Source organism: Grampus griseus, assembly GCF_964374135.1.
Source record: "Grampus griseus genome assembly, chromosome: 16".
NCBI lineage: Eukaryota > Metazoa > Chordata > Mammalia > Artiodactyla > Delphinidae > Grampus > Grampus griseus.
In genome coordinates this window covers 32,782,950-32,807,809 of record NC_139010.1, presented here as the reverse complement: position 1 = coordinate 32,807,809, position 24,860 = coordinate 32,782,950, and the positions used below count along the sequence as shown (strand labels likewise).

The following is a 24,860-nucleotide window of genomic DNA, read 5'->3' as shown; positions in this document are numbered from 1 at the left end:
GAGGGCCCCGTGTTTGGCTTTCCAGCCCCAGGGCTCCGGGATACTCAGGACGGAGCTCTCCCGGAATCGCCCGCCTGCTCCCTCTCTTGCTGCTCAGGTGATGACAGAGGTGGCAGTGGTAGGACATGGGTGCCTGACCAGCTGGCGCAGCCTCCCTGCTATCGGGCCACAGGAGCAGCTGCAGCAGTAACGTCTGACCCTTAGCAACTGCCTCTACTTCCTCCCTCTGCAGGGGCCCTGCTGCTGGGAAACCACACACCTTGAGCACAGGGCAAGAGAAGCGACAATGGGCAGTCGTCACCTAGCAGTGCTCCAGAGGACACTGTGCCAGAGGCTTTACCTGGCTACCGTGTTCTTGTCTGGGCCAGCCCAGGGATGGAGGTGCTTGAAGCCATTTGCAAAGGAGAAAATTGAGTCTCAGAGAACGGTACACGTTTGTCTGCTGCTATCAGCTAATACGGCAAGAGGTCGGGGCCTGGCCTGGTCCTGGCTTTCCAGAAGTGGCTTCAAACCCTGACCTCGCCTGGCCCCAAGGTCCAAGCTCTTCTCCAGCCCCTTCCCTGCCTGGCTGCACTGTGGGGGTCCGAAGGGAGCAAGGAAATAACTGGAAAACACCATCACTCCCCCTCTCCACTCCTGGGCCCTGAGCAGAGAGGGCGTTCCCTCCCTCGCCTGCCCCAGACCCTCTTACCTGGTGCAGCTGGCGGGTAGCCGCCTGCGGGCGGGGGGTAGCCTGGGTAGCTCATGGTTAGATCTGAAAGGAAAGAGGAAAGTGTGTTCAGGCTCTGCCGGGGGCTCTCACCAGTCTTACCGGAGAACAGTGTCAGCCGCAAGCTGGCCCTTGCAGGAGGAGCTGCATCAGGCCTGACCCATGGTGGGCAGCCCAGCTCACCCTGTACCTGCCGGGCCCCCGCCAGCAACAGCAACCGGGGGCATTACAGGATTCATCACCAATGAACCAGTGAGTTTCCCTGAAAACCCCTTTCACCCAAGCTCCATTCCCACTTCTGCTGACAAGGGATGCAGCACGTGTGAAGCTCTTCTCCCACCTCATTCTCAGGGAGATCCAGGTCTATTTGCCGGTATCTTCTTTATCACCATCCATCCAGCAACAGGGAAAGCCAGAGCCCCTATCTCCCTGTGCCCAACCTACAGACCCCAAGCTATACACAGCGGCCTCCAAATTGGCTCTGCCCCAAACTACGGTTTTTGTTCTCCAACCTCTGGTTCCCCAGGCAAGGGAACGGGGTATCATATCATCATTCCTAGAAACAAGGAGAGACCTCAGGAGGGCTCATCTGATCCAGGATCTGGAATCAGGACAAGTGAGGGAGCACAATCCTGTCCCTACAGATGGGGCAGATGGAGCTCAGAAAGGTAAGTGACTTGCAGATCAGTAGTAAGGGAAGGAGAAAGGCCAGAACCTAGAGCTCTTACCTGTTGGTGATGGTGTGATATCTGTTCTCACAAAGTCCCTCTCTGTACAGATCCCTCTGCCGTGTCTCATGTTAGTGGAACTGCCCAGGAGGGACACAGATCTGCCGTAACACCACACACTGTCAGGCAACCTGCCTACTCTTGCTAATCAGTGGCTGCTGCCGTCTGAGAGGCATCCAACAACCAGTGAGAGTGAGGAAACCTACGGGCCCCCTTAACAATCACACCTGCTGACCCTAGGTTAGCTGCTCTCTTCCCAGGCTGGGTCCCAAGCTAGTTCTCAAACTGCAGTGTGCATCAGAACCACCTGGAGGGCTTGTTAAACACATTGCTGGGCTCCACCCACAGGGTTTGAATCAGTAGAACCAGAATTTGCATTTCTAACTAGTTCCCAGGTGCTAGTCCAAGGACCCCACTTTGAGAAACACTGCTCTAGACGCTGTCAGTCACCTACAAGACTCTGGTTGCCTTTCACAGCTTCACTGGCGAACTAGGCATGCTGTTTCCAAGGAAGCTGAAGGGCTTCCTCAAGGTGCCACCGGTCCCCATGGGGTGGGTCTGGGTTCTCAGCTCTGTGGGCATGGTAATTTGTTTGGGTCAGTGGGTCCCACTGGTGACTGCAATGGGAGGCCGGATGATGGCCTAGTGACCTTGGAGAGAGCTAGAATTGGCGACCTGCGGTGTGGGCCAAAGGCCCTTTCCCAAGCACGCTGTCACGTGGTGACTGAGGTCCCTAGTGGTGCTTTCAGTCTGACCCATCTGCCAGAACCCTCGGATGTCATTGTTGAGGAGATACCCTGGGGAGGCAAATGATGGATGGGCCAGGAACTTTCTGATGGAAGAAAGAGAAACCGGCCCTCAGAAAAACAGGGGGAGCTGCAGCTGTGCTACTGACACCTTTGTCTCTGGAGACCACCTCCCAGGAGAACGAGCCCAAAGGCCCATCCACAGTCGGATGGAAAAACAAAACAGAAAAGCTGGATCCTACCCTGTTCCATAGGCCAAGATAAAACTTCAGCCAGACCAAGTTTAAGCATAAGAAGTAGCCCTTATCCCCAAGGATGAAATTAAATTTCTGCGTAAGAAACAAGTAACGAAAACAACATAAAGACTAGGGAAGTGACAAATTTAGGAAAAATGTTTTATAAGAAAAAGACCAGTAACCTTTATAGAAACTCAAATGATGCAAACAATTACAGAAAAGGAACTACAGATATTCACCCTCACTAATATGCTGACTTGCCAGTTAAAAATAGAGAAGTAGAAATTAAACATGACACACGCTTTGACTCAGAAGCTCTACTTCTGGAAGTCTGTTTCCCAGACACACTAAACTGCGGCACCTGCCACAACAGCAAGAAGGAGCCCCCAGATATGCACCAGCGAGAGGCTGGTTAAGTAAATCAAGCAGATCCACACAGGGATACTCCGCAGCTTTTTCAGAAATAGCCAGCTCTGTAAGCGGTGATTTGAAACGATCGCCATTATTAATCGAGGTGTAGTGCTGTGTGTATGCTAACTTCGTTTAAAAAAAGAAAATGTACAAATTTAGTGCTACACACACACACACACACACACACACACACACACACACACACACACACACACACACACACACACACACACACCCATCCCTGGAATGTTAAACAAGAAACTGGGTAACACTTGTTGCCTCTGGAGGGGAAAACTGGAATAGAAATGAAGCTCACTGTTTATATTTGCATCTCCTGCCACATGCATGTATGCCAATTAAAAAAAACAACTTTAAGAAAGGCCCAATTCAGGTGGGGATTTCTGAGCTCACTTGAGGCCGTGCTGTTCTTCCAAGATTTGAATAACTCACACAGGGTCCATTCAGTGCAAGGCTGCCCAGCTCTGAGCCTGGGGTTGGCATTATTATATAAATATACCGTGGGACTTGGACCTGAAGGGACTGCTAAGGTTCTCGGCCTGGGGCAGGACCGCAGGCCAGCCTCAGCCCGCTCACAGGGTGATGGTGCTCATTCCCAGAGTTCCCTGACGATGCCCCCAGGACCCCATCTTCACCTCTCCCCAAGAGACCACCTCCAGTCTTCTCATTTTTCTCCCACCATTTCCTGCCTGAAATAGCTTCGCGTCTGCGACCCACTCCGTTCTCCTTCTGAGCTCTCTTGGGAACCAAAGGCCCCAGGGGTGACTGGAGAGCACAGGGCAGTAGCTCCGCCCCTCCCCCCCCCCACCTCCCCGATGGGTAACACTTGGGTGTTCTGGACAATGGAGACAGGATGCTGATTCCTGTTAAATTTCTCTCTTCCATTCTGCCCATCGTCCCTCTAGCCTACTGAGACCTGCCATCCTGACCAACATCAAGCATCTTAGCACTCTCTCTCAGCTTTCTTTTATATCCACCGATCGGGAAAGCATGGCATTTGCGTTCTTCCAGGCGAGTGATACAGAAAGAGCACTCCTGAACTGTCGCTGCCGACCAACTCCCAGCCCGACATCAGCCCACCCAGGACCACGCAGGTACAGGCGTTCAACCAGTTCCTAGAAACCAGCCTGCAGGGAACTTCCGGCCTCTGGTCCCGCTTCTCTTGGGGCACGATGCAGCACAGATACCACCCTTCCTTCCTCACTGGGACCATCGACCTGCACCTGTATGCCTGATTTCACCCAGCTGTGGCCCTCTCTGGCTAAACTGGTGCTTCTCAAACTTCAGTCTGCAAAACGATCACCTGCTGGACTTGTTTTAACCCAGGTTGTTGGGTCCTGCCCCCACAGTCGCTGCAAGCGTAGGTCTGAGACTTGTCCAAACATGCTGATGCTCCTGACTCTGGACTACACTTTCTGTAGCACTGCTTCATCACGCGTGAGAATCACCTGGACAGCTTGCTAAAAATGCTGAGGCTTTTTTTTTTTTTTTTAGAAAAAACACATGACTTTATTATTCCCAGCACAAAGGGCAGGTCTTCGCAAAACGAGGGGGCAAGTTCTGACGGCAGGGAGGAGTCCCCTACTTGCCGGCAATGAGCGGGTTCCGCAGGACCACAATGACCGAGTCCCCACGCAGGAACAGTTTTGAGATGTAGCGGTCCTTGTTGACTGGCTTGGACTTCTTCTTGCCCTTGCCACTCTTGGGGACTTCGGTCCATATCTCCTTCATGTTCTCCAGCACCATGTTGCAGTGCCTGTCGAAGGCCTTCACACGGCCCAGGAGCTTCTTGCTGTTGTGGCATTTGATGAGCACTTGGGTGTTGTTCTTGACCGACTGGGTGAGCACGGAGAGTGGCCCTGTGTTAAACTCCTCCTCCTCCCGCTTCTGCAGCTCCTCCGGGGTCATCTCACCTTGGGCTTGTTGAGGAGGCTCATGTTGGCGATGGTGGTGGCCGCACTCTCAGTGCCGAGGCTTTGGCCGCAATCATTCTGGGCCCTTCAGTCTGAAAAGGGTCCAGGAATCCGAAATATAAACAAGCATCCCGTTCCCACCTCCAGGGATTCTTTTTAATTTATTTATTTTTGGCTCCGTTGGGTCTTCATTGCTGCGCGCAGGCTTTCTCTAGTTGCGGCGAGCGGGGGTTACTCTTCGTTGAGGTGCGTGGGCTTCTCATTGCGGTGGCTTCTCCTTGCGGAGCACGGGCTCTAGGCAGGCAGGCTTCAGTAGCTGTGGTGTGCGGGCTCAGTAGTTGTGGCTCGCAGGCTCAGTAGTTGTGGCTCGCAGGCTCTAGAGTGCAGGCTCAGTAGTTGTGGCACACAGGCTTGGCTGCTCCACAGCATGTGGGATCTTCCTGGACCAGGGCTCGAACCCGTGTCCCCTGCACTGGCAGGCGGATTCTTAACCACTGCACCACCAGGGAAGTCCTGCAGAAGTTCTGATGTAACTGATTCTGTGCTCCACACTCTAGGAAACAAACTTTCCTTTAAGGTACTTCGACACTTTCTAGCTTATTCTATCTAGCCTTTATTCCCAGCAGTAAACTCTGAGGATAAACACCAAACCTGGGCATCCCAAGATCCCATGAGACCAAGCCTCAGTTTCCTAGGTGAATGTTGAAAGCATACAGCAAGTACATAGGGGGCTTCTCAGGGACTGTAGAATGGCCTGTTCCCTAAAACTGTGTACATGTACACAAGAATACCATTCAGTTTCAAGGGCTCCGCAAAGGCCTAGCCAGAGTCCCAATCACGGGAATCTAGATATTGTTGTGTTGGGAGAAGAGGCAAAATCACCCAGAACAAGAGGCACCTCACTACCCTGACCTAGCCACACACCCCATAATGGGGAGTCTTCTTGTTCCCCCAACCCCCACAGTGGGAGATGGCAAGACGGGCTGGACGATGCACTATGCACATCTTCTGGTGTCCTGCCTCACTTCCAGGGACATGGAGGAAAAAGGATGGTGGCAGGGCCATGCCTCACACAAGGATATAGCACTGTCCTCCCCAGAGGGCCAGGTGGGGACACAGCTTACAGCGGGCTAACACTGAGAGGAGGCAGAGACCTGGACGCGTCTCCCAGGGCCAGAAGTTGCACGGCCGTGAGACCTCCCGCCCCAGTGACCAGCAGCAGACCAAGAGGGCCTGGACTAGGGTGGACGCTTTCGTGGGATGACCCCTCCACCGGCCTTCCCAGTCTGGGGGCTAGAGTATTTATTTGTGCTAGTTTTTTAACATTAAATCCTCAATCTGTGTTTATGCAAAAATTTAAATGTAGAGTTTAAACCATGCAGCTCAGATGATCCTTGCTGATTTCTTTTTAAAAATAAAAGGAAGAGAAGACAAGCTACAGAATGGAAGAAAATGTTTAAAAAGACACATCTGATAAAGGACTGTTATCCAAAATCCAGAAAGAACTCTTAAAAACTCAACAATAAAGTACACCTGAAACTAACACCACATTGTAAATCAACTATACTTCAATTAAAAAGAAAAAAAAAAAAACTCAATTAAAAAATGGCAAAAGACCTGAACAGATATTTTGCCAAAGAACACATACAGATAGCAAAAAAGCATATGAAAAGATGCTCAACATCCTACATCCTTAGGGAATTGCAAATTAAAATAACAATGAAATACTACTACACACCTATTAGAATGGCCAAAATCCAAAACACTGATGACACCAGATGCTGATGAGGATGTGAAGAAACAGGAACTCATGCATTGCTGGTGGAAGTGCAAAATGGTGCAGCCACTTTGGAAGGCAGTTTGCAGTTTCTTACAAACTAAACATACTTACTCTTAGCATATGATCCAGCAACAGCACTCCTTGGTATTCACCCAAAGGAGCTGAAGACACACATGGACACAAAAACCTGTACATGGATATTTATAGTGGCTTTCTTCATAACTGCCAAAACTTGGAAGCAACCAAAATGCCTTCAAAAGGTGAACGGATAAATAAACTGTGGTACATCCGGACCATGGAATATTATTCAGCAGTAAAAGAAATGAGCTATCAAGCCACGAAAAGACAGGGAGGAACCTTAAGTGCATATTATTAAGTGAAAGAAGCCAGTCTGAAAAGGCTATGTACTGCACGATTCCAACTGTATGTCATTCTAGAAGTAAAACTGGAGAAGTTAAAAAATCAGTGATTACCAGGAGTTAGGGGGAGGAAGGGATGAATGGGCAGAGCACAAAGGATTTTTAAGACAGTGAAGCTATTCTGTACGACACTAAAATGGTGGATCCATTAGTCAAAACCCATAGAATGTACCACACTAAGAGTGAACCCTAATGTAAACTATGGACTTTGGGTGATAATGCTGTGTCAATATAGGTTCATCAATTGTAACTCTGATGTGGGGTGATGATAGTGGTGGAGGTGGTGCTGTGAACCTAAAACTGCTCTAAAATATAAATCACATTTAAAAATAAAAAATAAAAGGAATACAAACACACTGTAGGGAAATTCAAATGGAACAGAAAGGCACAAAGAAACAAAGTTCATTCTCCCCTCTAATCCCCTACTCAAAGGTCGCCACTGAGCAGTTTCCAAAGTATAATTCAAGACAAAACACACGCACACATACACACAAATGTAAATGCATACATGTATGTATATATATACAGTTTATGTATGTTCGTGTATACATATATGTATAATTTTTAAAAATACAAGGAAGAAATTTGCTTATCTGCAAACTCTGCTTGCTCCAGTGCAAAGCTAGGTTTGGGCAGGCTAAGGTGTAACCGGTCAGCCACATGCCTTCCTGGCCCACCTCCAGTACCTGGCTGCTGGGAGATGAAGGATTAGCCAGCCCTGAGCCGGTCTGAGCAGCTCCTGACCGCCATACACTGCCCATCTCTCCAGGGTCATTGCTGAGAGGCAACAACCCAGAGCAGGGCGCAAATGGGGCCCAAAGCAAGACTATTTAAGGTAGTCAGTTCCAAGAATGTTGATATGGAAAAGGTCCCCGATCAGTGACCTGGAGCCAGGCCCTCACCTCCCCAGACCTCGGATGTGACAGGGGGCTTCACCTCTTGGGGCTCTTCCTAGTTGGATTTTAGGACTCCTGAAGGGGACACCTCTTCAGGTTTTCACCCCAATCCTAGATTTACAGACTTCCTAAATGCCTACGCTGGAAGGAAACTTGAAGATTATCTAGTTTCTAACCACCTTGGTTTTGGAGCCAAAATATGCCAGGGACACCGTTTACTCAAGTCACAAACACATGGGGAGAGGGTCCAAGGTAGAACTCAGCCTGCTGGGAGCAAAGTCTGCCTACCTTTCCCTAAGAGGGTCATACTGCAAAACCTGTGACCATTTCAACCTAGGCTGGGCTGGCTGGTTTGGTGGTCCCAACCGGTCCTGCCACTGGTGACCTAGTTTAAGACCCCTCCTCCAAGGACAGTGCAATGACTGCTTTGAACTGCGGTCAGCCAAGGACATTCCTCATGGCCAGGAGGTTCCAGAAACCCTCAGGTGCCTCGGCTCCCACCACCTCCCTCTCCCCATACCTACAGGGACAGGAGGAGAGAAGCCTGGCACAGCCCAAGCTCTGCCACACACAGTCCTTCAAAGTCGTGCTCAGGTCTAGCCTGGACTCCCATCTCCAGCTCAGCCTTGCCAAGCAAAAACAGGCAGCATGAGGTAGAGCTCAGTGCTTCCTGAACTGTGTTCCCCGACACCAGCTTACATCTTATGAGTTGAGAATTTAGCAGGTGCCCAGTTAAAAAAGAGAAAGAGAATAGTTGTCCAAAAACTTTGGAAAACGCTGCCTACGACATCCCCTTCTGGAAAAGTGCCAATACTTAATAGGATAATAAAGGCTCTGAGAAGTCCTGTAACAAAGGTGCCTGCTTAACTTTTTCCCTCAATTTCCCAAACTTACTAGGCAATAATAATAATAGTTAACATTTATCGAATACTTATTATGTACTAGGCACTGTGTTAAGTGCTATACAAGGAATAGAACTTTACAACAACTCTATAAGACAAATACTAAGATTATGATCTCTGTATAAGAGATAAGGAAACTGAGGTATGGAGAGATTATACAAGTTGCCCTAGGTTACAGCTAGTAAATGATAAGCCAGGATTCAAGCCCAAGCAGCCAGGCTCCGAGGCTCAGGACTTTTACCCCTACGCTGTACTTCCTCACATGGCCCACCAGCCCCAGACGCTAGTATTTCAAAGACCAAAACTTTAAAAACACTGGTTGATGGAATACAACAGACCTAGGAAGCAGGACACCAGGTTTCCCCGTGATCCCGAGCATCTCACTAAAGGCAGTCTAGGGTGGTGGGAGGAGCGTGAACTCTGAAGCCAGATGTGGCCCAGGCTCGAATCCCAGTTCTGCTCCCTAAGAGGTGCGTGGTCTTGGGCAGGTTATTTAACCTTTCTGGGCTTCAGTTTTCCACATCTGTTAAATGTAGATAGTAACAGTTTAACATCAAATATGTTCTCATGATATCATTTAACCTCTCATTGTATCAGTTTCCCCAACATAAAATAGCAAACAGGATTAGAGGGTCCCAGAGGACCCTGGGCCATTTGATAATACACAGGATGAGAAATGTGGGAGCAGGGAGGGCACAGGGTGGAGAGCTGGGGGTCAGAACAGTGTGAAGAAGGGCAGAGGACAGGAGCAGTAAAGTCAGCTGGTTCCTTCTCCCACACCAAGCCCAGTGCAGCAGCAGATCCTGGACGGGAATGGCTGTGCTGGATTTTCCAATCTCCACGAGGAGAAACCACCAACAGGAAACTGGCAGTGTTTTCTTTCCAACCCTGCTGCAGGCCTGGGTGCCCTGGAGGCTTGGTCCAAGCTCCAGGAAAAAAAGGGGGTGGGAGGGATGGAGCAGGAAGCACCTTTGAGAAGGCCTTTGGAAAAGAAACCTGCCCGGGAGCAGGGCCTCAGCCTGCACAAAGCTCCAGCCGTGCCCGCACCCAGGAGCCTGCTGTCCGCATGTCCACCCTGGGACGGCCCTGAGAGAAACCATATTCTCTGCTCTCAGTTGCCTTTCCAGACCAGGTCGTGGGAATGGAGAAGGAGTGAGGAGGGGGCGAGGCAGGAGGGAACACCTTCATGGAAAAGTACCTGCAGGCAGACAGGGAGATTCACAGCAGGTCTCTCTACTAACTCCTCCACGGCACAGCCCTGGCAAACCTGGGTCACTCCAGCTCATCGGGAGAGACCCCTGTGGCAGGTGCCCATACCAAACAGGCTTCCGGAAGAGCCAACACTTAACCAAATGCCAACCCCGATTCAGGATTTCTGAGGACTGGAAAGCAGCCACAGAGGAAGCAGGTGAACCCAGGTATGGTGTCAGTATTTGGCTGACAACCAGGCCCAAGACATGACGGGGGCTCAGGCTGCGGTTCTTGTAGTCGCCAAGGTTCTTGTGACAGACACAGTGGCAGTGAAAGAAAAATCCCCCCACCTAAGTCCAAGGTGTGGCCAGGACCTAAGGAAATACCCCCTTCCCCTTCCCCAAATACGGAAACCGTGGTTTGTTTCTGAGTGCAGCTCAGGCTTGGGGAGGCAGGTCTGTGTCTGTCAGTTTCACCACTTCCGGTGGGGAAGCTGCCGGCAATCACACCACCTGATCAGAAGGGGCTCCTCGGGACTAGCGGATGTAAATCGAGCGCAAGCCCCAGAGCACTAGAGGCCTCCTGGCTGTCGCAGACTTGGCGCTCAAGTCCCTCCAGTTCCTGCAAACTCCAATCCAAGCGCTGTTCCTCCAGGATCGCCTGGGCCCACAGGGGTGCACCTCACTCCAAGCTCGGCGGCAGGTACTGTCTGCACAATGAACCCGTCAGAAGCTCAGCTGGAAAGGAACTTGGGGAGCTCCTTCGCTGAACCCCTCCCTTGTCTGGGTGGGGAAGGGGAGGCTGGGTGGTTCATCCAGGTCACACAGTCTAAGCATCACCAACACTGGGTCTCATAACATCCAACCCCAGGTCCTCCGTAGGTCCTTCTACCACCTCCAATTACTCTCTTTCCCACACTCTAAACCAGTGCCCCCATCTTTGCACAACCCACACTCCCCCATCAAGAGCTCTGTCATATGAATTTTACCCACGGCCCACACAGCCTTGATAGAATCTTCTAACACTGCTGCTGGGCAACCAGGGAGAAACACAGGGTCCAATGACAATGGTTCCAATTCTAGCTCTACCACTTGCTGGCCGTTTGACCTTGGGCATGTTGCCTAACCTCTTTGAGCCTTTCTCCTTAAAACTGGGGAAAGTACATTCATCTTACTGTGTGGTGGTGAGGGTGTGATGCACTGATACACGCATATAAAGCTATCCATCATGTAGCTTATTAGCATAGAGTAGGTGCTCAGTTAATTTTAACTTACTCCCTAAGGAGCATTAGCTTGGTAGGTAGGGTCTGGGTCCTAACTTCACCACTTGCTGTGTGACATTCACAGGACAACTTAACCTCTCTGAACCTCCAAGCTGTCTGCCCACCTACTTTGAAGTTACTGTGAGGACTGAATGAAGTAAGAACAGGGAAGACCTCTATAATATAGGGAGAGTTTTCTCCACTCTGTGACCAATTCAGCCAGTGTTGTACCCTCCCAAGTGGTCAAAGAGGACAGGCTCTGATGTTTGGAGAGGGGAAAAAGAAAGATCCTAGACAGACACTCAAACTTATTCAGTGTCTACCAGGTGTCTAGCCCACACAATGAGGGTAGTACCTAACCAATCGTTACGGTCATGGGTGCTTCAAGACAATTTAGAAAAAGGGAAAGGGGAGAGGGGAGGGCTTTTCAAAGCCAACGATCAAGGCACCATCAGGTTCCTTGTAGGTCTGTCAAAAATATTCCCAACAGACAGACTGCACCTTGATCCCCCAGAACTGGTGACTATGTTGCCCTACATGACAAAGGGGCTTTGCAGATGTGATCAAGGTTACCAACCTTGAGATGGGTAGTGTAGCCTAGATTATCCAGGTGGACCCATGAGTCCTTTCCTTGCTATGTTAAGGATGAAAGGAAAGGATGAGGAGAAATAAAGATGAAAAGAAAGAGATAAGAAGCTTGAGAGGGATTCCATCCATGCACGATGGGCGCCAGGAGCCAAAGAATGCAGACAGCCTCTAGAAGCTAGAAAAGACAAGGAAACAGATTGCCCTCTAGAGCTTCCAGAAAAGATATAACCCTGCCAACAAACACCAGGAGACCCGTGAGACAAAACCGTATGACAGTAAAGTCATGTGCTAAAATGGGGCAGCCGCAATCAGTAGGGCAGTTCCTCAAAAAATTAAACGTACGACCTAGCAATTCCACTTCTGCATATGTACCCAAAAGAACTGAAAGCAGGACCTGAACATATTTGTACACCAGTGTTCACGGAAGTTATTGTTCACAGCGGCCAAAATGTGGAAACAACCCAAATGTCCATCAACAGATGAATGGACCAGCAAAATGCAGTATATACATAACAGAAGGGTATCTGGCCTTAAAAAGGAAGGAAATTCTGACACATGCTAGAATATGGATGAATCTTGAGGTCATTATGCTGAGTGAAATAAGCCAGTCAAAAGATAAATACGGGCTTCCCTGGTGGCGCAGTGTTTGAGAGTCTGCCTGCTGACGCAGGGGACACGGGTTCGTGCCCCGATCTGGGAAGATCCCACATGCCGCAGAGTGGCTGGGCCCGTGAGCCATGGCCGCTGAGCCTGCGCGTCTGGAGCCTGTGCTCCGCAACGGGAGAGGCCACAACAGCGAGAGGCTCACGTACCGCAAAAAAAAAAAAAAGATAAATACTCTATGAGTCCACTTCTATGAGGCACCTGGAGTAGTCCGATTCAGAAACAGAAAGTAGAATGGTGGTGCCGAGGGCTGGGGGGAGGGGAGAGTGGAGTCGGGGGTTAGTGTTTAATGGAGACAGAGTTTCAGTTTGGGAAGATGAAAAGTTCTGGAGATGGAAGGTGGTGACGGTTACACAATAATATGAATGTACTTAATGCCACCAAACAGCAGACCGAAAAATGGTTAAAATGAAATGGTATTTAAAAAAAAAAAAGCTGTGTGGTTTTAAGCCACTAAATATGGATAAATTGCTACAGCAGCAATAGAAAGCAAGTACATACAGTGACCACCGCTTCTCTCCTTCCCTCCAGATCTTTCCATGGTGTCCTCTTTGAAAAGCCTCTCTTTGTATAAGAGATCAGTGCACAAGTCTACCTCAGTCAGCAAGAGAAGCAATAAACCAAGACCACAGAAAAAACCATTCCACCAAGAAGGGAGGGACCAGGTGCTCACGTCTCCTACATGTCTGGGAATAAGAGCTCACTCAGTAAAGCTTTGCTTGCTTGTATTATTATCAATCAACAAAGTCACCGTGGTGAGACCCAGGGCTTGTGAGTGGGTTCCCTATGGCTGGCCAGGCACACCCAGCCAGCAATGCAAATGCTCTTGGGAGGGGAAAGGTGGGCAGTGTGATGTTCGGGTTGGTGGGGCAATCAAATCACACCCAGCTATTTGTAATGAGGTGGATGGACCTAGAGTCTGTCATACAGAGTGAAGTAAGTCAGAAGGAGAAAAACAAATACCGTATGCTAACACATATATATGGAATTTAAGGGAAAAAAAATGTCATGAAGAACCTAGCGGTAAGACAGGAGTAAAGACACAGACCTACTAGAGCATGGACTTGAGGATATGGGGAGGGGGAAGGGTGAGCTGTGACAGAGCGAGAGAGAGGCATGGACATATATACACTACCAAACGTAAGGTAGATAGCTAGTGGGAAGCAGCCGCATAGCACAGGGATATCAGCTCAGTGCTTTGTGACCGCCTGGAGGGGTGGGATGGGGAGGGTGGGAGGGAGGGAGACACAAGAGGGAGGAGATATGGGAACATGTGTATATGTATGGCTGATTCACTTTGTTGTAAAGCAGAAACTAACACACCATTGTAAAGCAATTATACCCCAATAAAGATGTTAAAAAAAAAAAAAAATCACACCCAGCCAGCCAAAACCAAGCAACTGGGACACCAGAGATCATTCTGCCCTAGAGATGACTCAGTTCATTCCCACCCACCCCACCCCGGCTCCTATTTCACAAGTGGAGAAACTGACAACCAGAGAGTGGAAGTGACAGGCCAAGGTGACACAGCAAGATCCTCCCAGGGCTGGCTCAGGACCCGCCCACTTCCTGCTCCCAAGCCAAGGGCCCACTGTCCAAAAGGCAGGACCCAAGCCAATGGCTGAGTTTTCACAGCATCTTTAGAGGGAGGTTCAGGTTTTGTTGCGCCTGAAGCCTATATAATTTTAGGGGCCCTTTTAAGACCCTGGATGCAGAACACTTTCTTGCAAATTCGACAAAACTATATGACTTTGTGAATTCACTTGCAGGGCCTCTCCCACAGCCTTGCAAAGGCCACACGCAAGTGACTGGGGGGGTGGGGGGGGCTTCAACCTGAAGGTTAAGTTTCATTAGCTTAACACTAGTTCCACCTCTGGGCTCAGAGAGGCACCCAGTGCTGGGCTAGACTTCCTGGAGCACAGGAGGAAAAAACAAAAGTTCTGACCTGCACCAGGCTTTGCCTCTAGCTGGGGAGATAAACACAAACGAGCAATCACAGGAAAATACCCACAAAATGTTTAAGAGCCACTCCCAGGCAGAATGGAGATTAAGGCTGAGAATGAGGAAAGGGCTCTGAGAGCAGAGAGGAGGAGGCAGGAGAGGTGGGAGGCGTGGTGTCTAGGAAAGCGGCTTCTCTCTGATGGATGGGCCTTGGCGAACCCAAGGCTCCCCTGGGCATCTCTCCCTCATCTGTTAAATGAGCGAGCCTGCAAGGGATCCGTGGTTGTCAATTTGTGCTGCCCAGGACCTGGGGCTCCCTGGAGGTTTTGTAGTTCACAAACGTTTATTTTGTTGTGGGGAGGGGAGAGGTGAGGCCACAAAAGAGACTCTCCCACTTAAATTTTGTTTTAAATGGAAAAACAGGAAACCTGGCAACAAGGGTCCTACATTCCCACGTGGTGGCACACAGCTAGGGCTGCAGCAGCTGCCCATTCATCCAGGATGCCTGTTTCGGCTGCCCACTGTCCCCACCAGGGCAGTCCCTGCAGGTACCGATATTTGTAATGAAAGGAACAGATGTTCATCCAGGGCCCTGCCAGGTAAGAGGTGGGGAGAGGGGTGGCACACAAGACTAAAGACCTAAAGGCCGCAGGGAGTCCCTGGGCCTCTGCAGTCCTGGGGCCTGTTCAAAGCCTTTGGAAAGGCCTAGTCCCTTCAAACCTAGAAGACCTGACAGAGTATATACTCCAGCTCCTGGAAGCCCCAGGAAATCTCTCCTTCAAATAGCACTTATCAAGGGCTGCTCTTCTAATGGTGACCAAGTCCCCAGCCAGTCTTATTCAGCTGGAAGCTGAAAAGAAATCCCCAACAGAATCTGCAGATCACCCTGGAGGAGAAGATGCTCTTTCAGATCTCAGGTGGGGCTGATCACTGTGCAGGCGGGATGCTAAAGCCTGCCAACCCGCCCTGGGCTGCGCCATGGCAAGAAAATGGAAGGTCCCTGGAGGTCTCTGTGTGATGGAAAGAACGCAGGAAATGCATGTCTGTAGCTCAGTCAAGCCAATACCTCAGCACTTTCCATCCTCAGAACTTCTGCTCAAACAGTCCCTCTACCTGGTCTGTCCTCCTATCTCCTTTGTGCCTTCCTTAAGCCTAAGTCAATTCTGGCTTTCCTTTTAGTCAGATGGAGCCCCACTTCTTGCAGGAAGCCCACCCTGATCTCTCCACCCACAACGATGATCTCCCTTTCTGGAACTTACCAGCACTTGGCCTAAAATGTTTTCTATGTCTTCTTAGTGCTCTAATAATACTCCCCCTTTTCCAGTACCTATGACAGGTATTAATACATATATTACCGCATTATATATCACCTCATTAACCTTTGAAATGATCCTGCAAGAGAGGTATTATCACCTCAAGGGAACTAAGGCTCAGGGATAATTCTTGACAAGCAAGGATCACACACCGGACTAGTGCCCAAGGCAGAATTACTTTTTCTAGGCCTCCCAGTGAGACAGTCAGTGCCCGGGCTATAGGACAGGCCTCTTCTCTCCTCCTCCACTGGCCAGTATGGGGCAGGGCACAGCAAGGTCCCTGACACACACCAACAGGACACCAGTGTACCCTGATTCATCTCTTTCACACCCTGGTGGCACCTGTCCCAATGACCTCTTCAGTCAGAGCTTCTGGTACAGAGGCTCCAGGAATTCTGGGGGCAGAAAGGACTGATCTAAGACATTCCCTCTCTCCCTCCCACGACAAGGTAGAACCTCAAGTTACGTGAGAGGGCGTATGAACATCCCCGACTCTGCTGGGGCACTGCCTCACCTCTGAGGTGTGGGTCACAGATGCCATCAGGCCCCAGGAGCAAGCCAGTGAGCCCCAGGGCCGCATTCCACCAACCCTGACCCTCCTTTCCCAGGCACTGAACAAAAAGCCCATAGAAAGTGCTGTTAAACATTTAACTCCTCACTCACACCCATGAATTAGGAATAGCTGGAGCCCATGTCAATCATTAGCCAGACAGTGCCTCAGACACTGCCCTCCGAGGGCTGGCACCTGGGGAGACCCAGCCTGGAGAAGCTCCGGGCAAAGCAGGCTGGAGAGTGGCCACGGACCAGTGTCCAGGCCTGACCAAGGGGTTGAACTTGAGCAAGCAGGCTCAGAAAGACACCTCTTAGAAATAAAGCCAGGCCTTCCCTGGTGATGCAGTGGTTAAGAATCCGCCTGCCAATGCAGGGGACACGGGTTTGAGCCCTGGTCCGGGAAGATCCCACATGCCGCGGAGCAACGAAGCCCATGCGCCACAACTACTGAGCCTGAGCTCTAGATCCCTCAAGCCACAACTACTGAGCCCGCATGCCACAACTACTGAAGCCTGTGCGCACCTAGAGCCCGTGCTCTGCAACAAGAGAAGCCACCGCAGTGGGAAGCCCGCGCACCGCAACGAGGAGTAGCCCCCGCTCGCCGCAACTAGATAAAGCCCACGCGCAAAAACGAAGATCCAATGCAGCCAAAAATAATAAATAAATAAATAAAATACATAAAAATTATTTAAAAAAACAAAAATAATAAAGCCAATTCCCAGTGCACTGGCATTTGGATTACACAGGAATCCTACAATATCAGGGCTGGAAGGGGCCTTCAGGAGTTTCTTTGACTCAACCAGCTTGTTTTACTGAGGTGAGAGCCAAGGCCTAGAGAGCAAGGCCTGCCTGGGCTCTCAGGATCGGCTGGGGCAGGACAAAGACTCAAGTCATGTTTCTCGACCTCCCGGCCGATGCATCGCGGCCCAGGCTGGCTCCCTGCCACTCACGCTTCTGGGCGCCATTCCACCTTCCTGGGCTGGAGAATGGACTTGGAAATGCAAAGGCTACCCTGGGAAAGACAGAATGAGAAAATGACTCTGCTGCCTCCTAATAAAGCCCATATCACCAAGCCACAGAGAAAGCAGCCTCTGCCCAGGGAAGCCTCTGGGACACTGCTTCTCTCCAGGTTCACCCCCATGAGTTAACAAGAGCAGAGAGCCGGGGTTGGCAGCCTCTTGTTTTGATCTCTCCAGGGTGTCAGGAGCCGCGCTGACCAACAGCCCAGCTCAGTTCAGGGTTCAAATGGCCTCTGTCCCCAAGCTCTCCTGGAAATAGACAATGATGTGTCACACCTGGAGTTGATGAAGGTAAGTCGGGAGAAGGAAGCACAGTTAGACTCTCTCCATCCCAAAGCTGGGTCTTGGAGGGACACCCGCCCCCGCATCCCGAGGGCCCTCTAAGATCAGGAGGTGACTCCAAGTGGCAGAACGAATGGCTGCCAGACCTGACTATTGGGAATGGCCTGGAAGCAACGAGACTCTCAGAGCATGAGAAAAGTAGCAGCAGCAACTTGCCCTCAGGATCGGAGGCTGCCGCCCCCTGCACTGCCTGCTGGCTTGCCCCTGTCACAAGATACCATTCCTACTTCCTAACCCGAGGAAGGCTGGCTTAGCCAGTGGCAAAACCGACAAGCACAGGAGTAGTTTCAGACTGAGGACACCAGTGGGTGGTGTTCCAGAAACTTCAGTCGTCACCCCCCTCAGCCATCTGCCCCCTCTTGCTTCCATGACAGAACACTACCCGCAGCCTGGCACATGGCAGCCCCAAACAAGGACTATGTTTCCAGGCCTCCCTGGCAGCAAGGCAGGGCCCTGTCAGGGAGTCAGCTGTCCTGGGCCTTGCAGGTAAGGGAAGCACCCAGAGCAACACTGCCCAAGTGTGGTCCCCAGACTGGTCGAATCAGCACAACCTGGGTGCCTGTCATAAAGGAAATTTCTCGGGCCTCACCACAGACCCCCTAAATCAGAACCTTTAGGGGTGGGGCCCAGGAATCCGTGTTTTAACAAACCTTGCCAGTTATTCTTAAACATGCTCAAGGTTGTAAACCAAAGCCCTGAAGAATGCTGGGAGCAAATTTTCATAAGAAGCCTCGTGCCTGGACAACCTCATGGAACAGACACTTATTAACTCTGGACTCCAATTTCTGGAGATCGAGAAACTCCTCTCTTAAATCATGGCCAAACCTGAATCCTAATGCAAGTGGGTGGGGAAGAGGAAGGAAGAGGAATGATGAGAAACTTAACCCAGACAGCAGAAATCAGGAAAGAAACAACATCCAATTATAGTAAATAATAAAGAGAAAACAAGACACAAGAAATAAAATCAAGACTATCTGGTATGCAAACAGTCTGAATTCTCTACCAAAGACAGAAATGACCAAATTCGGTTTGTTGCTATTATCACTGCCTTCTGCCATGTCCCCGAACCCCAGTCACGTGCTGATTACAAGAGAAACACTTTTTTTTTTAAACGAGAAAGAAAAGTTAAAAATTAAGGCAAAGACATACTAGGTAAACACAAAGACAAACCAGAAGTGGAAATATTAATATTAAAAACATGTTGAGGACTTTCCAATAATCCTGCCTCTGCAAACTGAGGGTTTTTTCCAACCATTTCTCAGCCATCTGGAAACACAAGACTTGGAAAACTACCCCCTAGGAATCCATGGTACAACAGGGCTTAGGCCATTCTAGTCCCTTGAAATAGTTTATGTGACTTAAAACACAAGCACAGAAACGAGTGTAAAACTTGTGGCCCAAGTCTTTATACCTGACATTTGGCCCTGGGACATTTTTGTGTACTGTTTTGTCATATCCCTTGGGGAAAACAGAAAGTACGCCTTGCCGCTTCAGATGAGGAAGGAAATGTAATTGCGAGTCACAGCTGTCCACCTCCTTGGACCTAAGGGATGGGGGGGAACCAAACACAAAGGCAGAGGAGTGGTACTCAGGCCCATCCCTGGGCGTTGCAGACAGATCTCCTTTTATCCATCCCTCCTAAAACCTGGCTATCATGGGGGCCACTGGGACAGGCAAGGAGGGGGAGCTCACAGTAATCCTGACTCAGAAGCAAGCTAGGGCAGTCTGATAACTACCTGCTCTGCATGAGTCTGAGTGGAAACTAAAGGATGCGGCTTACCCCCTCCCTGACTGACGCCTGCCTCCAAATTTCTGAGGCTTTCACTTACTGTCCTATAAAATGCACTTAGTTACTAATTTTAGGACTGTAAAGAAGAAGGGATTCTCCCAGATTCTTGGCGATATATGCTCCTAAAAGAGTTAATACAGAATTTAAGGCCAAAGGCCAAAAGCATTGAATAAGCAAAAGACAAAAGGTACAATCCACAAAGGTAAGCTTGATAAACCTGTATACACCAAACATGCATGCCAAATTCATAAATCCAAGACAAATATAAGTTGAGCTTGACTCAAAAAACAGATTCAATAAGCAGGGATGCAGAGGGCAACCTCAAGATCACAGATATATCTGAAGTCTGTATCCCACAGAGAGTACACGTCCATGAAACCTTTTCACATTGATTGTGTAGGTGGCCACAAAGAAAATCTTAATACAGTCCAACAAGAGATTTTGCTGAGCACATTCACTCAATAAAACTAGCAGTCAACATTAAAATATGACCATACCCCCCCACAAAACTTACTCAAAAATTCAGGACGTTGCCTTCTAAAAAATTCTTGGATCAAAACTGATCTACAGAGTACTAGAAAGCAATGGAAAGGTGAGCATTTCATACAAAGGCCCATTGGCTAGAGTTGTACTCAGAGGAAAACGCTGAGCTTTATATACTTTTTTAATTAAAATAAAACACTAAAAATAAATGAACCAATTTAGATGTTAAAAGTAGAGCAACAGGGCTTCCCTGGTGGCGCAGTGGTTGGGGGTCTGCCTGCCGATGCGGGGCACGCAGGTTCGTGCCCCGGTCCGGGAGGATCCCACATGCCGCGGAGTGGCTGGGCCCGTGAGCCATGGCCGCTGAGCCTGCGCGTCAGGAGCCTGTGCTCTGCAGCGGGAGAGGTCACAACAGTGAGAGGCCCGCGTACCACACAAAAAAATAATAAAAATAAATAAATAAAATAGAAGTAGAGCAACAAAATAAGCCAGAAGTAAAAAGAAATGAGTAACAATAAAGGTTGAAATGAATGACCAACAAACAGAAAAAAAGGTAGGAATAAAAAAAATTATTTACAAATAATTTCCAAATTATATGACATATTTTATGAGATATATATATATCTCCAGCATATCCAATTAGAATCCTATTCTTAATATCTAATGAAGACATTCTACATCACAAGGCCTGTAATCTGTCCCTGATTTGGAAAACTTAATATCATAAAAATGTGAACTCTTCCTTATAAATAAAACATTCAGTGACATTCCAAACAGGATTTTATAGATTGTTTACTCCAACACCATTTCAAACTATAAAAACAGTCAACAGTCTCCATACCCAGCAATGGGGGAAAGGTTGAATAAATTACTTTACATCTATACTACAGAACAGGCAGGGGACAACCTAGGGCGGGTAGGGGTGGCCTCTGCTTTTGTGCTCCCAGCACAGGGCTAGGCAAACAGTGGATACTCACTAACACTGAGTTCAATAGAAATATCCCTTGTCACCCGCTTCCTAAAATAGCCGTGACCTTTTAGGTGGACACAGCAAGCTGATGTCTGCTATCACCAGCCCCCCACATACACACCTTTTCCCCCAGGGATGCCACTCCCCAGGCTTAATCTGCCATATACTCCCTCTGGCTCCCTGTTATCAGCCTCTGAGTTTCTCCTCGTCCCTCACGCTGTCCTCTAAGCCAGTCTCTCCCCAGCTACAGCTGTAAGAGGCTGGGGGCTCCTGACTTCCCTCTCAATTTCAGGAGTGATTCCTCCCCCTTTTTTTCTGCTAAGGCAGTGGGACCTTCAGGAGCACAAGCCCCTGGAAGACTAGACACTCAGAGATCACAGAACCAGAAGTCAGCTACCTGCCATCTGCACACTCCACCCCCAGCTTCAAGATTCCTCGCAGGCACACAACGAAGATATCAACACTGCCATTACCACCCCCTAACTGATCTCAAACCCCTTTTGCAAACATCACCTCACCAGATTGTGCAAACCACCACGTGAGGTAGGCATTTTACCACCCAGAACTCTGGGACTCTGTGTGGCTATGCGGCTTGTCCCAGGATACCAAGCACGGATGAGAACTCTGTCTCCTCACCCCTCCATTGGCCTCACCTGTTACTTTCTCACATCAGGAGCAAAGCCAGCTGTGGTTCAAGTCACTGTACATGTTGCACTGTCAGGATTCTCCCAAATACAAACCACCACGTGAAATCAGACCTTTATTTCATGGGGTACCCAGGCTCAGGGTCAGTAGGCTTAATATGGTATGGTTTCAGGGTTATTAGAAAGCACCATGAATTTCACAACTCCTTTTAAAAATGCAAATTCCCAACAAGGAAACTTTGGTGTCTTCATTTCCCCTAAGAGCTTTTCTATTTAGGTAGCCCTCAGATTCCTGATGTTCTGCAGGCAATGGGCTCACAGGGTGCTGAGGAGAAAAACTCAGAGAAACCTGAGTCTGTTTGCTTGGCTGTGATTGTAAAATACACCTATACACAGAATCTTCCTCCAGTGGTCCTCATGGGGCAAGTATCAGGGACTTGCTTCAGGCTTAGCGGGAGGGAAAAGACGGCAGCTGAGAAGAGGAAGGAGCAGGAAGGAAGGGGAGCTCCACAAAGACCCTGGGTCCTCTGAACATCCAGCACTCGGCACAGATTTCATTTCTACGTTCACCTCCTGCCCACACAGGGTTTCCCCTCCCCGCCCAAGTGAATTCCCAAGAAAAACCCACACTCACCTATTCTGGCTCAATTCTCACTCCTACCACCTCAAACTACCCATCCTCCCAAAATCACGTGGCCAAGGCATCACTAATGGATCTTAGGTGCAGCAATCCAGGATGAGCCCTGACTACCATCCTTGCCCTGGAGACATAAAGGAGTCCAAGGCGACTCCCACTTGGCCTCTCAGCCAGTTCCTAGGCCCACCTCTCAGTCTGGACTCACTTCCATCTCACTCTCCCAAGTTGTTGGGTTTTTTTGGCCTATCCAAATTCAGCTTCCAAAGTCAAACATTTTAAGAACAGGGAAACTTTACTTCCCTGGCCTGCCTCTTTCACTTAGCTAATATCTACTGAGTACCGACATTCAGCAAGGTCCCTTCTGGATGCTGTGAGACCAAGAGACGAGTGAGAAATACCCCCCACCCTCCAGACACAAAAGACGGGGCAGAGAGAAGACTTGTGGCCATATAATTATTACTCCAAGGCGAGTTTTGAGAAGTGATACCAAAAGAGTGGAGGAGGGCTGCATGGGCTCACAGCATGTCTTGTCCCTTCCTGCTCCAGGCACCTGGATGGCTCCCAGGAGGGTGGTGAATAACACGCAGAACTGGGAGAAGGAGGGCAGAACAGCATGAGCTATGACAGAGGAACAGGTCAGAAGGAGAGTAATTCAACTCGGCCCTTCAGGGCACGAAGGGAGTGATAGCTATTGTTATTATTACTGTTGACTCTTCCAGATGATTACTCATGCGCCAGGCCCTGCTGTAAGCTTTACGTCTATCCTGCGACACAGGGGTATGGTGCACCAGTCACCACCTGTTCAGATCAGTGCCTGAGCTGTATGGTTATTAAGTATATTAACTCATTTAATCCTCACCATAACCCTGTGAGGTAGGTATTATTACTACCCCCACTTTAAAGATGAGGAAATGAAGGCATAGAGACCAGTAAGAGGTGAGATTCGGGAGGGATGCAGGAGCCCAAGGTAGTGAGCACCCCACGCCAGGGCAACAAATAGCCCTGGCACCTCACCTGGCCTCTCCTGGCAGGGAACACCCAGTAGCATGAAGAGTGCCTTGAGGGAAGGGGCCCTGTTAATCCTCCTGGAATCCCCAACAACTGACTGAAACAAGGAAGGAATGGAGGAGTATAATGAGAGCCAGTCCGGGGTGGGGGGGAGCAAGATAGCACGCCCTACCTGTCCAGCTCCTGGACTCAGCCTGGCACTGCCCTGTAAACTTTTGTCCCTGCCGTGGGGCAGGGCAGAGGCTCACCCCTCACAGGGCCACTCCATGCCCAGGTCAAAGCAGCAGGGAGCAAAGTGACGGCAGGGAGGGAAGGCAGAGCGGCGGGCTACCACAGATCCCCCAGGTCTGTCCTAAAACACCCAATCTCCGAAGAAAGGTCACTGATTAGAGGGGCAGGGACAGAAATGTGCCAGGCAAACTGTTCCCAGCTTGGGCTAGAACTGTCTAGCTTAGCTTCTCCCCAAAGTCGCAAGCTGATGAACTGCACAGCTCTCCTTCAGGCCAACAGATGCGTTTCTACATTTTTAAATCTTCAGGGGACTGGGTAGAGCCCAGCGGGAGGTAAAAGTCAAGAATCCCTCCCTGAAACTGTAGCTCAAGGTTGAAATGGAGGAAAGGCAGCGAAGGTAAACACACAGGTGAACACAGCACCTGGGATAGATCCCGCATTCTCTCAAACAGAATGCCTTGCAAATCAACTCCAACTAGCAGCTCCCAGGAATTTCCGTCTTTCCAGTTCCGGAGGAAAGTTCCTGAAGGCAGCCCCCTCTGCTAGCTCTCCTCAACATAAGCCCTTCCCAGAAGGGTACGCACACTCCCGAGAACTCAACGGGGTCAGAGGGGCCGTGGCCACCGGCCATCCCCACACCAGCCAGTCGCCTTCTTGTCGCAGGTTCACCCGGTCCCAATCCGGCCCAGGCCCTGAGCCCCAGACTCCGGCGGAGCAGCACAATCACGTGGCCCTGGCCACTGTGGGCCCCGCCTGTGCACCCCCCACCCCACAGGGAGGGCTCCCCGCCGTTGACCGAGCTGGGCAGCCAGGCTGACTCAGCCCGTCCGGGACCAGCCCGACACCTGCCCCCTTACGGTTACACGCCGTGTAACCAGGAAGCCGCAGGGCCGGACCGGGAGGGGGCGAGGAACAGTCCGGGGCCTTCCGGCGGGGGCCGCGTAACCCTGCCACCGCCCCGTCCCTTGCCCCCAGCAGGCCGGGGAGCCCTCACTCACCTAGCCACTGGCCACCGGGGTGGGGGACCGCGAGGGGCGAACGGGGACGCGGGCAGCAGCGGCTCTCTCTGCGGGCGTCCCAGGCGCGGCACCTCGGACCAGCCTCGAGCTATGTGCCACTCCCGCTCTCGGGGCTCGCTGGGCACTCGGGACCCGCGAGCTGCTCAGCAGTCAGGGAGGGTCTGGAGGAGGAGCCGTTGGGCGGAAAACTCCCCTCTCCCGCCGCCCCAACGCGCCCCAGGGCGGAGCCGCGTGCGCCAGGGCGGGGCGGGCCCTAGGGGCGTGGTCTGCGCTCGGCCCCGCCCCCAGGTTAGGGCTGCCCTGGGCCCGCAGGCTGCGAGCATCCTCCCCGAGCAGGGGAAGGAAGCTAAAGGGCCTTCTGTCGCGGGAGGAGGATACAGCAGTCGCCTGGAGGTAGGCGAGGAGCCAGTTCTCCCCACCGCCTCCCGCGACCGGTCCTGCCCTGCGCCGC

At 50.5% G+C, this 24,860-nt stretch overlaps 2 protein-coding genes across 2 annotated transcripts in view; both read right to left on the bottom strand.

Moving 5' to 3' along the window:
- Positions 1–24,618, bottom strand: part of ANXA11 (annexin A11) — a 41,093-nt gene extending 16,475 nt beyond the window's left edge. The window contains exons 1-2 of the mRNA XM_082673431.1: positions 24,389–24,618; positions 692–754 (exon numbers count right to left, since the gene is read on the bottom strand). Coding sequence (XP_082529557.1) covers positions 692–746 — 55 coding nt within the window. The 5' untranslated portion in view covers positions 747–754; positions 24,389–24,618. The remainder of the gene's footprint in view (positions 1–691; positions 755–24,388) is intronic.
- LOC309834636 (small nuclear ribonucleoprotein Sm D2-like) lies at positions 3,924–4,785 on the bottom strand (the record flags this gene model as incomplete). The annotated part of the gene is given in 2 exon segments (XM_082673622.1): positions 3,924–4,761; positions 4,764–4,785. Coding segments are annotated over 2 exon segments (354 nt in total). The 3' UTR covers positions 3,924–4,429.
- Positions 24,619–24,860: the final 242 nt, after the last annotated feature.